At 40.0% G+C, this 15,711-nt stretch overlaps 1 protein-coding gene across 2 annotated transcripts in view; it reads left to right on the forward strand.

Annotated features, from left to right (window-relative positions):
• The window catches only part of LOC147691983 (cytochrome P450 2C11-like), a 401,641-nt gene that overhangs the window by 268,239 nt on the left and 117,691 nt on the right, over window positions 1–15,711 (forward strand). For both annotated transcript variants that reach the window (XM_086938272.1, XM_086938273.1), the window contains one exon: window positions 14,958–15,099. In XM_086938272.1, the coding sequence (XP_086794398.1) occupies window positions 14,958–15,099 (142 nt within the window). The remainder of the gene's footprint in view (window positions 1–14,957; window positions 15,100–15,711) is intronic.

Consider the following 15,711-nt stretch of genomic DNA (forward strand, 5'->3'; position numbering starts at 1 on the left):
CTGGCTTGCCCTTGTGGTAACTTAGGAAAACAGTCCATGCTGCATTTTTTGTTTTTCTGTACTTTTTATCAAAAACATATCATGCTGTTATTGATACTGTTTTTTGGTCAAAGGGGATATCGGACTTTAAGGTTGCTTATAAAATAATTCTGCAGTTTAAAAATTATGATTTAATGTACCGAGTATGCACCTTTTTTGAAAATGGCTATCCGCTCATGCTCCTCCATGAATTCTTGAATGTTGGACCAGGTTGTACTTTATATATACTTTTGGATTGTATTTTTAAATAGGGGTATATGTAATACCATTAATATGTGAGTGCATAGAGTACCTTGTTTAGATAATTTCTTATACAATTTTTCTTGTTTTTGCACACTGGCACTTTTACACAATGCTGCTATTTGTAATTTGAATGTGATCTATTAATCTGCCTGCTCTCTGCATATTTGCACATCACACTTTGGCACTTTAGTATTGAAGCGGCAATTGACTATGGGCGATATCCTTGTAATATTTTATCGATTAGTTGTGGAATTGAATTTGGTTTCAAAATTTTATTGTTGAAGGATTATGTAATTGACTATGAGAAATGTTTAAACGATAAGTTGGTAATATAATCAATGTCTAGTTATAACTTTTATTGACGATGGACTATGTGAAACGTGTGCACTTTTATGGATAACATATATCCGAATAAAGATCAATGATACTGATACTGATACAGTGATGTGTAGCAAGTGTGTAGTTGTAAGGCTCTGAGTGTGGTGAAAGTAAAAGTGCATGGACTGGTGGGATGCATCTTGCATGACGTGATGAAGACTGGATATAGCTAACCTAGACAATAGAAGTGTATTGACTGCATCCTTGTGCCTGGAGGATAGAGACGCAGACAGTGAAGTGAGGGAAGATGGATAAAAGGCTGCCCACAGAAATTCTCTATGGTCCTTGTTAACTATTAACTCCTTATGAATTATTCCTGAATGATGACATAGAATAGATGCTGTAAGTGAGGGGTATTTGTATTATATTATAAGACTGTATTTGATTAAAAAACCATTACAATTTAAAAACGCATTCAATTTCATAAAAGAGACCACTGAATAAAAAATTCAGAACTTGTAAGTTGCTTAAAACCATCAAAAGCATTGTAGACAGATAATGTTCAACTAGGAGACACAATTGATTAATTCTTAGAAATGATCACTGGATAAAATATTCAGAGCTTATAATTGCTTAAAAACCCTCAAAAATATTATAAACAAGTGATGTTCAGCTTGAAAGCCAAGGTCTGATCGGCTATTATTGGCAGTCTAGGGTTCTCTTGTTGAGCCTGCAGACTGGGTGCCGCCCTGCAGAGGTAAGGGAGATTTGGCACCACTGGTGTCTCCCAACAGCTTTGGCGCCTTGTTGATAAATTTAGTAAACCCATTGTTCAGTTTGGTGTTGTTTGGATTTAAGGCAGCTATTATAGCTCGGCGGCATGATCGAACTCTTAGCCTGATCCATTCTTCCCACAATGATGACCGTCTGACTATAAGCTTTGCGGGGCATACACATACTATATGTTCCATTGTTTCACAGTGATAGCTGCACATCCTGCACTTGATGCTATTGCCTGAGCGGCACCATTCAGGAAGCTTCTTTAAAAAAGGCCAGTCACCCATCCTGAGAGATAAAATCTTTTGTTTCCAATACAGTGCAAATGTGCTTGATGAATAGGACGACTCATTTGAAATTGGAAATTACTGCCCAAGCGTGTTTCCTTTTTGACTGTCTGAATGAAAAAACACAGTCTGACGCTCTTCTTGATGGCAACCTGTAGTACCAGCTGGGAGGGCTTTGTTCCCCAGAGATCTTTGACTCCAAATGGTTGTAAACTATGATCCGGGTACTGCTGATACTTCTGGCTGGTCTGTTTTTTTTATATTTCCTGCCAAATTCTGGCCTCCAGGGAACCCTCACAGGCGTGGCGCAGTCTGTTACAAAACTTTATAAGCGCACCAGGCTCTACGCCATGATGGTCTAGTAGGCCCAGTTCGAGTCGGATTTGGCTGGCTAAGCTGATTTTGGCAGATGAAAAGCACTTTTAAAAATGTTGATTTTGCCCATACGACAAATTGTTGATTATCTTCGCCTTCATCACTTTCAGCATTGGGGTTAGGCTTGGGCCAGGTAGCTATTTTGACAGTTCCGTGGAGGCGGCCTCTAATCACAAGGCTTTGGTCCTTAATATTCCTTCTCCTTGACAAATGAACATCTGGTATCAAGAAAGATTCCCAGATATTTATAGTAAGGTGTTGATTCAAGCATTACATTATTGAAGTACCACCCTCCACGTGGTCTCTTTTGCTTCCCAAAAGTTATTGTTTTAGGTTTTAGCAAGTTCAGTTTAAGAGAGTTTCTTGTAGTATAGGGAAGCAGTTCATCGAGCCACTGTAGGCCCACTTTTGTGTGGCTTAGCAACACCAAGTCGTCGGCATACATCAGGTTACTGATGGGGGTTCCGTCTAGTTGAGGGGGGTGGCAGTTAACACTATCAAGTGACGGAGCTAAGTCTGATATAAACAAGTTAAAAAGGAGTGGAGTCTGCACACAGCCTTGCTAAGCACCGGACTTGGTTCCTATTTTCCTGGAAATGTGGGAGCCTTCACCTAACTGGATTCTGATCCATGTTTTCGAATGGAGTTGGACTATTGTGTGTAAAAGTGTCGGTGGTATACCCAAGACTCTAGTTTGTAAGGGAGGGGTAGTTCAGAGATTGCTCTTGTTAAAGGTAATAACGTTTCTAAGCATGGCTAACCTTTTTGTCTGTGCTTGGAGACTGCCCAGGAGGGTTAAAGCTAGCAAGGTTCTAAGATCTCACGCTTGATTGTGTCTTTGCTTTGGATGCTCCTGCTTGGGGCCAGCATTAGTGATACTTCTGTGAAACCTATCAACTAGCACAAAGGCTGTGTTTGAACAAAAGCCAGAAATGACATTTGAAAGAGAAGTACCCCAAATCAATTTTGAAACCTCACCAGTGGATCCACATCACCTGTCTGGAAAATGAGTATGAAAAATGGAACTGTGAAATGGTCAATTCGTAAGTCACACTCCTGGAGGTCACAAATGTCTCTGGTTATTCAGTGTCTTATTTCTTACTTCTTACAATATGTGTAATAATGTCAATGAATAAAATATCTCTGTGAGTTTGTTTTCTTTTGTGTGATGGCTGTCATGTCTTTTGTTGATTTACTGGGAATATTCATTCATATTCCAATGACATTATGCCATTCAGTAAAATGTATTATAGTTCCATTTATTGCTTGTGGCTCCTCGACAGAATACTTTCACTGGTGGCTTAACAGAGGAGGTGGTTATTGGAGGACAGACTTTACACCACTCACCCTACTTAGGATAAAACCTGGCTGCAAGGGACAGGAAAGCAAATGATGGTCCCAAAACTCTTAGCGTGTGGAGGCCGTAATGTTTTTGGTTTGAAAAATCTAACTCATACTTTGGTTTTGAAAAACAAAAATGTTTTTAAAGTTCGCCAACCGGCCATCAAGTCTGATGGGATTTCCTGTCAAAAATGTTCTGCATAAAGCGGAATCACCATATCAGCAGCTCCTGTCAATGTACAGAGTTGTACACAGGACCTGCTGACAACTCGGTGTCATAGGTCCCTCAGGATGGCTGAGTTATTATCCCCCAAACTATTATTCAGACCCTTAGTCATTCTTCCTTCCATCATGAGATTGCAATGAGGTCTCTCAATTATGCTGTGTTGTCCTTATGTAATTGTTTCATTTTTATAAGATCACCCTAAATATCAGATAACACTATGTCAATGAGATAAAACATTTCCAGTTTTGGCCTTTGCTTTTACAAATCATTGTTTCTAGGTGTTTTAGCATGATGTGTTTCATGGAACCAAACCAGAATAAGTAATACCAAAATGTACTGATTTGCTGGTAGAAAAGAGATGTTATGGTAACATGGGGCCTTTTTTATTCTCTACCTGTCTCTGTTTCATTTCCATGGCTTTGTGAGTAGGTGTGAGTTCATAGCTGTAGAAGGACAAATAGCTTCAACTAGACTTACAAAGGTTCTAAACATCTTTATCATACTCATTCTCTGCAGATAAATGTAAAGGAGAAGGAGCATATGTGGAGCATGAGATAGCTTCATAATGGGCCTCCAAAGTTGCTCTTGGCCGATGATGTAATGGAGTAGCATTCTGTGCCATGTCTGCCAAAAGAACTTGGAAACATTCAACAATTTGAGACCTTTAGACCTATAAATAGAGGCGGGCAAAACTTGCGTAATTCGCTGCAGTGTAACTACATAGACCCAAGGGTGCAATAGCACTAAATGCAACAGAAAAAGAAAAGCAGCAGCTGCTCAGATTTTCCACGGTTGTTGTTCCTGTGCAACTGCGGTAGGATTTTTGATTCAAATTACTCTTAGTTATGTAATTGACCGCAATTGTGTCATTTTTGGTAATATCGCAAGAGATATGCTCAGTTACCAAAATAACTCCAAATATATCTGCATAATTAAAGTTTTGCCAAGACCTACATATACTTTAGTGCTTGCATATAAGCCAGTTTTAGCACTAAGGTTGTCATGTTGCAAAATCACATGGTTTAAGACCACAAAAGTGCTTATTCTGCACAAAACCCTTTTCAATAAATTGATCAACCAATCAATCAGGGGGTTTAAAGCACGCTAGTCACCTGTGAGGGTCTCAAGACGCAGGGGGGTGCAGCTCCAAGTCAGCTGAAAAGTCAATTCTTGAGGCTCTTCCTGAAGATTTGCAGAGTAGAGAAGTGTCTGATGCTGACCTGGAGCTCGTTCCAGGCTTTGGCTGCTCTGGTTCTGCAGATGCGCAGGGTTTCTGCTAGGGCAAGGTCAGCAGAGCAGAGTTTTCTTTTGGGTATGTGGAAGGAGACTCTTTTGTTGAGGTATTTGGGTCTGGTGTTGTGGAGGGATTTGTAGGTGTGGGTGAGTAGCTTCAAGGTTACTCTCTTCTTGACAGGGAGCCAGAGGAGGTCTAGCAGGTATTGGGTGGTGTGTTCATGTCGTGGGATGCCGAGGACGGGTCTATTGTAATAGTTACTGAATAGGTTCTGAATTGCAAATAATGAGGGTTCATGAGAGGGGGTTCACCAACCCTTTTGTGATTCGAAAAGGAATTTATTGAGCATTTATGACTTCAATTGCTGTCACAAATCATTGATGAACTAACAACTCCTGAGTTGGGTTGTGTGAGTAATTGAGTTATTTGTTGAGAGGGGTAAAACCCTGCTCAAGCAACTTTCACAATCCTTGTCAGGGTGAACCACAAAAAGTCACTAAATTAACCTGTGCTTAACTCTCTGATAGCTTGGCCCAAAAGCAGTCTAGCTGAACTTAGAAGCAATGTCTAAAGTATTTCTGCAGCACTTAAACAGTAATAAAGTGAAAACACTATACAAGAAAAATCCCACATTAATTCAGAAAAATAGGGTACAATTATACATTATTTGACATCGAAATCCAAGCAAGGACCGGGGACAACAAGTCACACGAGACTGGGGCTAAGTCGAAAGTTATTGCCGACTGTGATAGAGCGGGGTTTGTATACATGATAGGGCCCGGTCACTGCTTAGCCTTGGACTTCGAAAACATTTGAAGAAAAATGTCTAAAAAGGTAAAGGTAAACAGGCAGATGACGGTGTCTGAGGAGGCATTGTCATTGAGGAGATGCGGGTTGAGGTTGCATTCGGACTAAGGGGCATATTTATGAGAGCTTTGCGTCATGCTCGGAACTATGGAACATGGTACATGCGTGACGCAAACCCCTAAGTCATATTGTTGAAGCCATGCAAAGCCACTTTGCATAAGCTTTGAATGGCTTCTAAAATATGGAGTAACGCCACACAGCGCAAATCGCTGTATTGCATTACTCTGTGCAAGAGAGGGGTTCCATTGACTTTGCGGTGGGAGTTCCCACACAACTCCCATGGTTGTCAACACATTCCCAGATTTACTAGACCTGGTAAACCTGGGAATTCACCAAAAAGATATGCCTCTCCAGAGGAGGAGTAGCAACGAGAAATATGTTTATGACTCTCAGGATTGTTTTTGTGCAGGAAGATGCCCCTTCTTGCACAAAAGCAAACCTGCCTACAACACAAGCACCCGTGCACCTGCATTGGTGCTAGGCTGCCAAAATAGCACCAATGCAGAGGAAAATGGACAGGAATGGTATTGGATAAATACGGTGCATTCCTGCCCTTTCCGTGTGATACAGGGCAGTGGAGCAAGGTAACTTGCTGTGCTGCCGTGCACCAAAAATCTCATAAATATGCCCCTCAGTCTCTTTTTGAGAAATGTTCGAAGTTTCAAGTTTTGGATTCAGGCTATCTGGGCACATTTAACACTGCTTCCAAGAGCCTAGGCCAGGAGGAGCACTATTAGATGGTCAGGACTCACTTAGGCTGGCTATTTAGTCGGCGACCATGTAAATAATCAAATTTGCCACCTATTTACACGCCCACCAGTCAAATAGGGATAATCTCTCCTATTTAGCCAGAAGCAGTCGAATTAGCAGCTGATTAAGAACTTGTAACAGAGATTTGCAGAATTTACCTGGCAAATTAACTTGCCTGATGCAGACTCATCTGGCTTCTTTCCTGAATTGACGAAAGGATATATGCGCTTAGTGGCCTCTTCCTTCGGGGACTACTCAAACTGGCAAATTCATGTCCCTTTCTGAACTCTTGAGCTTTTTTTTTTTTTTTTATGTGTCCTCATACATGCCACCAGTAAATTGATACTCTGAATTAGCGCTCTTCAAGCCACTGACACAACCTTCTGTTACGGCCCTTGTGGTTGTGGATAGCCTTTGAAGATTGCCCAGAGGTAGGGTTGTTACCCGTCCAACTTCCTCTTGTACTGGTGCTTGCTGCGTAGGAAGGACAGGACCACAAGACCTCTGGCATAATCATTGGACTATTAGGATTATTTTTCGCTCCAGGTTTTTAGCATCAACCATAATTTAGCAGACTTTTCGCCCCCACATAAAGTATCTAATTTACTCACCCCCATGATGGTTTTGAGACAGTCTGCAAACGTCGGAGAGAGCGCCGACTTCCAAACTTTACAAATCTCTCTTCTAGCGATCACTATTACATAAAAAATAAATTGTGATATGTAATTATTGACAACATAATTCGGAGTTAGACCAAAAAATACCAATCTGGGGGTACATATAATTGGAAAGAATAGTACCTCCTCCAGAAACTTACACACTTGCCCCCAATAGTTGCTTATATTAGGGCAATCTAAAAACATATGGATATCATTTGCATCTTGTGAGTTACATCTGGGACAAAGATACAGAGTTACTGACAACTTGGAAAGCTTAGCTGGAGTCCAATATACTCTATACATTGTGTATAAATGATTTCTTCTTAAATTGGACGGTTTGATTGCTTTCTGAGATATCAAGAAGGAGTCTGTCCACAGTTTCTCCAAATTTTCCAAGTTATCAGTAATCGGGACCATACTAAGACCCCATAGCCTGGTAATTTCCAACTCCAGATTATCTTTGTGATCTAATAAAGTTTTGTAGCATTGGGCGGTCTCTCCTTTCTTACCACTACAGCTACTAATGAATCTCAAAAAAAGATTTTCGTCATTAGTACCCCAATATTGGGTTCCCCACCAGGCAGAAAGTTGATAAAATTTAAATCTCGTGAGAGTGCCGCCGGTTATACCAACCAAAAAGTCCCAATCTAAACCTCTTGATTCATCGCAAAAATCTCCCCATCTGAAAAGACCAGCTCTCTTCAGGGGAAGGGCCAATTGGTCAGTTAAATATTCAGGGGTGCCGGGGGAATCCCAGATCGGGGCGTATGAATGGTAGTGGGGAATATGCAATAACTTGCAGCTCTGTGTCCAATAATATAGAGCAGCCTTCAAAAGCTTTAGTCTAACCTTTTTGAAGAACTTTTTATCACCAAATTTAAACAAAAAAAAGTCTGCATCATATGGTAGATCTTGCAGCATTGCCTGAAACAGCAAACTGTTGGAAGTTGAGTCCAATTTATTGGCTAATAACCTAAAATTTTTAAGTTGAAAGGCATAACAATAAAATAATAAGTCCGGAAGAGATAATCCACCTACTTTCAATCCTCTCCTCAACTTCTTCCAGGCTATCCTTGGAGTTTTAGTTGCCCAAATAAAAGATCCTATCCTGCTTTGCAGATTAGTAATATATTTTTTGTTAAATATTAAAGGAATGGAATTGAACAAAAACGTCACCTTAGGTAGGATAATCATTTTAACTAAATTGACTCTACCATAAATATTGAAAGGAAGTGCATTCCACCTAGATAAAAGTCTTTTAATCTCCTTTATTACCTCTTCCCAACTAGTATTAGAAATTTCCTCCAATTTCTGGGTTAAGTAAATACCCAGATATCTCATCTTTGGTTTAGCTTCTGGAATGGGAACTGGGATGTTCCAACACATGACCTCAGTTTTATCCCGATTAATGGAATAACCGGAAACAGTACCAAAATCCTCAGCTAGACTAAATAATCTTGGGATTGCTACTAGTGGATTAGAGGTATAAAGGAGAAGATCATCTGCATATAGTGCAGATCTAATAGATAGTTCTCCAATACTAAATGAAGAGATTATGGGATCTTGCCTTAAAACACAAACAAAGGGCTCGATATACATATCAAACAATAATGGAGACAGGGGACATCCCTGTCTCGTCCCTCTGCAGACATTCAACCACTCTGACAAACCCCCATTCACCAAAATCTTAGCTCTCGGGCCCCTATATAGCGTTTCAATGCCTTTTATATAAATCTCAGGAAAGCCAAATTTCTTCATCACTCTCCATAGATAAGGCCAGTTCACTTGGTCGAAAGCTTTGGCAGCGTCTATTGCCACAATCGCAAGTGGCTTTTCCTTCTGGATTGCATAGTCTATCGTGCCAATCACTTGAAATGTAAGTTCGTTCAGTTGTCGACCAGGAATAAATCCTCGCTGATCAGGATGAATAATAGTCTTTATAACCTTAGCCAATCTGCTTGCTAATATGCCCGAGTACATTTTTAGGTCAGAGTTCAAAAGTGAAATGGGTCAGTATGACCCTATTATTTCCGGGTCTTTATTCGGTTTTGCAATTAATGAGATTGTAGCATCTGACCAAGAGGGCGGAATTTGTTTTCCCTAAATAAAAATATTGTTAAATAATGTCTGTAGTGGGCCCAAGATTTCATCTATGTTGTCCTTATAGATCTCTATTGGCAGACCGTCTGGACCTGCTGCTTTATTCCTTGCCATCTTTTTCACTTGCAATCTAATCTCCCCCTCAGTTATTTCCTTTACCAGGAAGGCTATATCTTCATTGCGTAGTTGTGGTAAGTGTCCCAGGATCGCCAATTTTTCTAGTTCATCAGTTGAGTTATTAATATTTTCTGAATAGAGTTCTTCGTAGAAGGATCTAGCTTCCTCCTTAATCTCGCCATCTTCAGACAGAACAAGACCCGTTCTTCTTTGTTTTAAGATTTTGATATTATTCCTGGTCCTCTCCGACCTGGCTTTCCAAGCTAGCAATGACCCACATTTTTCCCCATATTCAAAATTTCTTAGTTTGCTTATTTCCCATTTATCTCTAAGTATTTTTTCATTTCTTAACCTGAACTTTATTTGTAACTCAGAAAGTTCTTTTTCCAATCTTGATATACCAGATTGATCATTGGGGATGGCGGAAAGAAGTTGCTGTTCTTTTAGTTTAATCGCTATAAGATCATTGGTATCCATTTCTTTTTTTTAGCTTTCTAGTCAGAGCCATTTGGGAACCATATATACCTCTTAATACAGATTTAAATGCGTCCCATATTATGTTATCTGGGGCAGTATTGTGGTTAAGCAAAAAGAACTCTAGTATATTCTCCTTGACTTTTATCTTATACTCTTCCTTTAACAAAATGGTCCTATCCAAAGTCCACCTATATTCTGAAAAGTTCTTTTGGAAATTAATATTTAACTCAACTACTGAGTGGTCAGACAGCCCGATTGGAATATAAGAAATGGATTTAATATCTGCAAGCAGTGATCTATTAACCAGAAAGAAATCTATCCTAGAGAATTGATGGTATTTTTTACTATAAAAAGAAAACTCACTACGGGTACCATGCTTAGCTCTCCACACATCGCATAGCAGATGCTCCTTCATGATATTTTTCAAGGCTAACAAAGATTTCTTAGGGCATTTATATTTAGATTTAGAGGTGCGGTCTACTGCGGGATCTAATAACAAATTGAAGTCACCTCCTAATACGATAGGTATAGTATATTGCAACATATGTTTTTCTAATTTCTGTAAAAAACATGGCTTATCATCATTTGGGCCATAGTAAACCCCACATAGAAATTTAACTGCACAAATTGAAACAACTGCGACTAACCACCTGCCTGTTTGATCTGTGGCCCAGTCATGCATAACAATTCCTTTATTTGCACAAATTATTATTGCCACCCCTCTCGTGTTACCTAATTGTTTAGAACAAAAAACATCTTGAACCCATTTGCTCTTAGTAAAAATGTTCCTACATTCATCTGCTTCCAAATGGGTCTCTTGTAGGAAAATCAAGGAAGCCCCTTTACTCTCCAGGAAATGGAGAACATTTAATTGTTTCTTACGATTTCCTAAACCGTTCAAATTCCAGGAAAGGATTTTAGTATGCCTAACTTGAGACATATCGGAATTTTAAACTATGAGTTGTGGCTTGTCCCGAGCATATCTATTGGCAATTGAATTTAAAAAAAAAATAATATTTTAAGGCACATGAGGACTTTTTTAACTGCTTTTTTCCCCTAACCCTTGTGAACCTACCCCCCCACCCCCCGGGGAACCCTTCCCTCCTGATTGGCGAAAATACGCCCTAAGAGGCCCCGAACCACTGATGCCCTCCCCATGAAGAAATGTCGGTCTCTATATCCCCGTCTATACCTGTTTTTATTTATTTATTTACCTGGAGTTTTCCCCCCTTATATATATATATATATTTTTTTTTATCTACCTACTTTACTGAGTCTCCCCTCACCACACCCATTATTTTTCCTGATTATTATTCTTTTTTTTTCCCACAAAACCTTTATCAGTCACCCCACAGCATGTTATGTTTTTTTTTTTTATCCCTTTTTTTTTTTTTACTCTCACTCTCATCTATTTTAAACTCACTTGAAGTTGGGCAAATAATAGGAGGTATAATGGATACCCCAATGGACACCCTAGATACACTCTATTCCTCCTGTTCTTCCGATTCTTTCATCCTAGTCAAAACTGCATCAGCTTCCTCAGGAAAATGGCAAGTATACATTTTATTATTCCACATAATTTTGAGGAGCACTGGAAATTTCATTTGGACCTGTGCACCGTATGAACGTAAGTCTGGCATCCTAGAGCCTAATTCCCATTGTCTTTGAGCAGTTTTGCTTCCTATATCCGATCTGATGTGGTAGGGATTAGCACGAAAATGTAAGGAGGTACGAGATAAACACCTAGTGAGAATCAACTCTTTTATGCTATAAGTCTGAAAGTATACCAAGATCTTCCTAGGCGCCTTTCGATCTGGATGTAACCTAAATGGATCTCTATGAACCCGCTGAATCTCAGCTTCCAGGTTGATGTCCGGTCTGTCTTTAAGAATATCTTCCCGCAATAATCTGCAAACAAATCCCTTGATATCTTCCACTTCTGCCCCTTCCGGAATTTTTAAGATCCTCAAATTATTACGTCGTTGTTGAGTTTCTAACCTCTCCAGATCCATTGTTAGAGTCTGATTCTGAGTTTTTAAGGCAGCTATATCTTTAGAGTTATTTTTTGAGGACTCTGCAAGTACTGATACTTTCCCCTCTAGAGTACTTGTTCTAACACTAATACCCTCAATTTTGGCCTCCAAAAGGTCGAATCTGTCATGTAGTCCTTTCTGATTCTTTTCAGAAATCTCAAATCTTTCCAACAAATCACCTCTTAGTGAGTGAAGTAAAGAGCCCAAGCTTCTCTCTGTCTCAGCACTTCCTCCGCGGCCCCCAGCCTCCTCATTTAAGGGTGAGAAGAGACCATCATTTTCCAGACCCGATGTATGCACTATATGAGGGACTGCCAGAGAAGATTGGGGTGCTGTATTCTGAGGTATTTGATGTATATCGGTATAGTTCGGGGGAGGTTGTACTGGACCCTCATTTTCAGCTGCCTCGGGTACCTCTGTAGAATTAGCTAAATCCAAGGTTGTGTATTTGTTACTCAGAGGAAAAATAGCTAAAAGAGGGGAAGCTGTGGTCATGCTCGTACTCTCAGTGAGATTTCCTACGGACTTCACGAGCCCACGCTGGTTATTTATCTCTCTTATCTCTCCTTCCTCTGTAATAATATTAGTCTCGATATTTGCCTCAGTGTTGTTCGCTCCAGATGACACTGCTTGCTCCATAATTTTAAAATAGCTTTTAAGTGAAGGAGTCCCTTTCGCAGTTTGGGTCTGTTTTGAACCTTTAGTCTTCCCCCTTCGTGCCCCCCCTCTCTTACTTTGCTTACAGGGTGAAATGGGAACCGGACCGCTACTTCCACCCTCGCACAGATCAGCTGTATTTAGAACCCCCTTCTTCTTTAGTTCATGCTTTGAGCGTAGCTGATAGCGATTCCTAGCCGCACTTCTTTTTTCGCTACTACTACTGACTGAAACAGTCTCTTTAGAGGGCAACTCAGACAGCTCGGGTAGTTTAGGAGAGCCAACTTTAAATTCACCACTGAATGCAGGCTGTGAGCCAGGGAAATCGCACTGGAACTGAAACTTAGGCGCTGCTTTATCTGCCTCCATGCACCCAGCCAGATCACCACAAGCAAGAGACACTATAACTACAGTGGGGACACGGCGTGTAAATACTGCTGCTGCCCGATACCAGAAGGCTGCTCTCGAGCGCAGCCATGCATTGTAACAGCTTACCCGAACTCCAGTATATAGCTCTACTTGCGTGTAATTGCTGCTGTGTGCCTTGCCGTGTCCTGTCTCCCCCAGCTTCCAATTCTCTTCGTGTCTCTTCACCCGATGCAGCTGCCCCGTTCTAGGCTCTTCCGCGTACCTCCGCTCGAATTCTCGCTCTCGGTCCTCCCCTCTCATTCCAATGGAGTGGGTCCTAGCGCCGCCAGCTTCTCTGCAACCCTTACTCGGCGGTTTTACAAACCACGACCGCTAACCGAAAAAGGAAAAGAAAACTCAACAATTGCGGAATGTATCATTAGTCAAGAACAAACTCCATATCTCACCATGAAGCAAAACCGCAGTCTGCCATCAAAATACAGGATACGAGACCTGCCGAAGAGCTCTGTAGGGCTTAGGAACGGACCCTCACAGCAGCCGTTAGCCTGCCGCCGCCATGTTCCCGCTTTGATTATCCATCTCCTACTGCAAATTCAGTTGAACTCTTGAGCTTTTGATACTTATTTGACCTTTATTATTCTGTCTTATTACCTAATGCAATCTATTGATGCACTTATCTTTCTACATTTTGATAAACCAAACTAAATTTACTAATTTGACTCAATTAGCATGATTTAGCCTTGCAAGTGAAGGTGCATTTCCAATTTGGGTTACTAATGACTAGAGGAGATCATATTAGAGAGATCTTAGCTAACCAAATTCTAATATTATTATTCTGTATCGTTTTTTTTAAATTTCAAATTGTTTTAATTGAATTTTCAGGAAAAGAACAAACTAATGACAAACACAGAATAATAATAATAATGATCATAGAAATACTGACAATAATAAAAAACAAGGAATATTACAAAAAAAGAAGAGAAGGCAGAAAGTTATCCAAGTGCTTTGCAGTAGGAGTTGCAGTAATGTTAGAAAGATATACAGGTGGTCTATAAATATCACAATTTACATTTGTACTCTAATACATATACGTTACAGGCGTACAATAGAAGACATAGCAGTTTATATACAATACAGTATAAGAGGTCAAGATATACGAAACAATTCTTTAGTGGGGAGGGACAGGTGGGAGGCCTGAACTCTTGGTGTGTATGATTTTGGCTCGCCTACATTTCTTCAGGAGATTTGGGCTTGCAATGATAATCCTATACCTTTATTATACTGTCTTGAGAGTAAGCTACATGAGTTTGATATCAAATTTGTACTGGTCTTTATTGGATGACTGTTGGGACCCTTTATTTCCAACCCCTCTTAGCACACAGCAACCTCCATCCTAGGACCAAGAGAGTGGTAGGTTAATTTTTTTAAAATTTCCATCTATAGTTTTAGGCCCTGTAAACATTACACCAGACCCAAGGGGGATTGTGTGCTTATACATGTACACATTCTGTTACATAATGTTCTGCGGAACACCCTTCAAAATTATGGTTGTTTGACTTACAAATGATAATCATAACATTTATTGCTAATGGTTATCTATGAGAGTGCTCCTGGAAATCAGTGATAGCCATTTGAATGCATAGGCATTCTGAAATTCTTTAAATTCTTCTCAATTCCATAAAAGTCACAAACAGCATCACTAGTCAGAACCAACCAACTAATCAACCAACCAACTAACTGAGCAGTGTTTATTTTGGCATACTGCTCCAGAGACCTCAGAAGCGCTCCCAGAATGTGTCATTTTTGTGATGATAGATAAGTCCTAGAAAAGAGCATGTATCTGCAATCCATGAGTTCAAACCATGTGCCTCCTCAGTGTTCCAAATATTACCATTTTTTGCCTCAGCTTCTAATGAAAAATAATTTCCAGATATGTTTCATGGTAATTAAAATCAATACCCTCAGTCTAGATTACGTGCCCGTTCATCTGTGTTTTATCCTACAAAAACACTGCAAAATATAATTCAGTAAACACAAAGTATCATCATAGAATATTTGCATTCATTTAAAATGTGGCTTTCTCTGTAGGAAAGGCAGAACCCGACCAGTGAATTTACCATGAAGAACTTAGTGGCTACCACTCTGAACATTTTTGTTGCGGGAACTGAAACAGTCAGCACAACCCTCAGATATGGGCTCATGATATTGCTGAAGAAGCCAGATGTAGAAGGTAAGGCTGAACACTGCCATAGCTCAAAAACCCTTTGTATGGAAATGCCTCTTTTTGCATTATTATCCCCAAATGTTTTAGACTAATGCTGCTGGTTTTGTGACACAGAAAGTGCACTGAGGCCTGCTAGACAAACCACAGTGCCAGTGCTCTGACCCTTAAAAGTATATGTTTGATTAGGTTATACCAAATCGATATAACTTTCCGTATAAATCGCTAGTGTATGGTACCAAGGGTACCTAGGGCCTGCAAGTAAATGTAACCTACCAGGTCTGCAGCACTTATCATGCCAATCTGGAACAGTTTTAAACTGACTTTGCCATTTAAACTAATGGCAAACGCCCAAGCCTCTATTTTTAATATATATATTACCCCCACAGGAGGCGTATCAAGCCCTAAGACAAGGTGCTGTGTATTAAAATGTAGGACATGTATTTTAAAATGTTCTAACAGTAAAAAAACGAAATTGTTGTTTTTACTGTGGAAAAGCTAGTAGCCTCATTGGAGAGCAAAGGGTGGCATGCTGGCAACTCAGCTGTGCTAGCTTATAAATGGGACTACTACAGTAGGTACTTCAAGCTATCACACAATCATTATATTAAACCCGACTTG

Source organism: Lissotriton vulgaris, chromosome 9 (genome assembly GCF_964263255.1).
Source record: "Lissotriton vulgaris chromosome 9, aLisVul1.2, whole genome shotgun sequence".
Lineage (NCBI taxonomy): Eukaryota > Metazoa > Chordata > Amphibia > Caudata > Salamandridae > Lissotriton > Lissotriton vulgaris.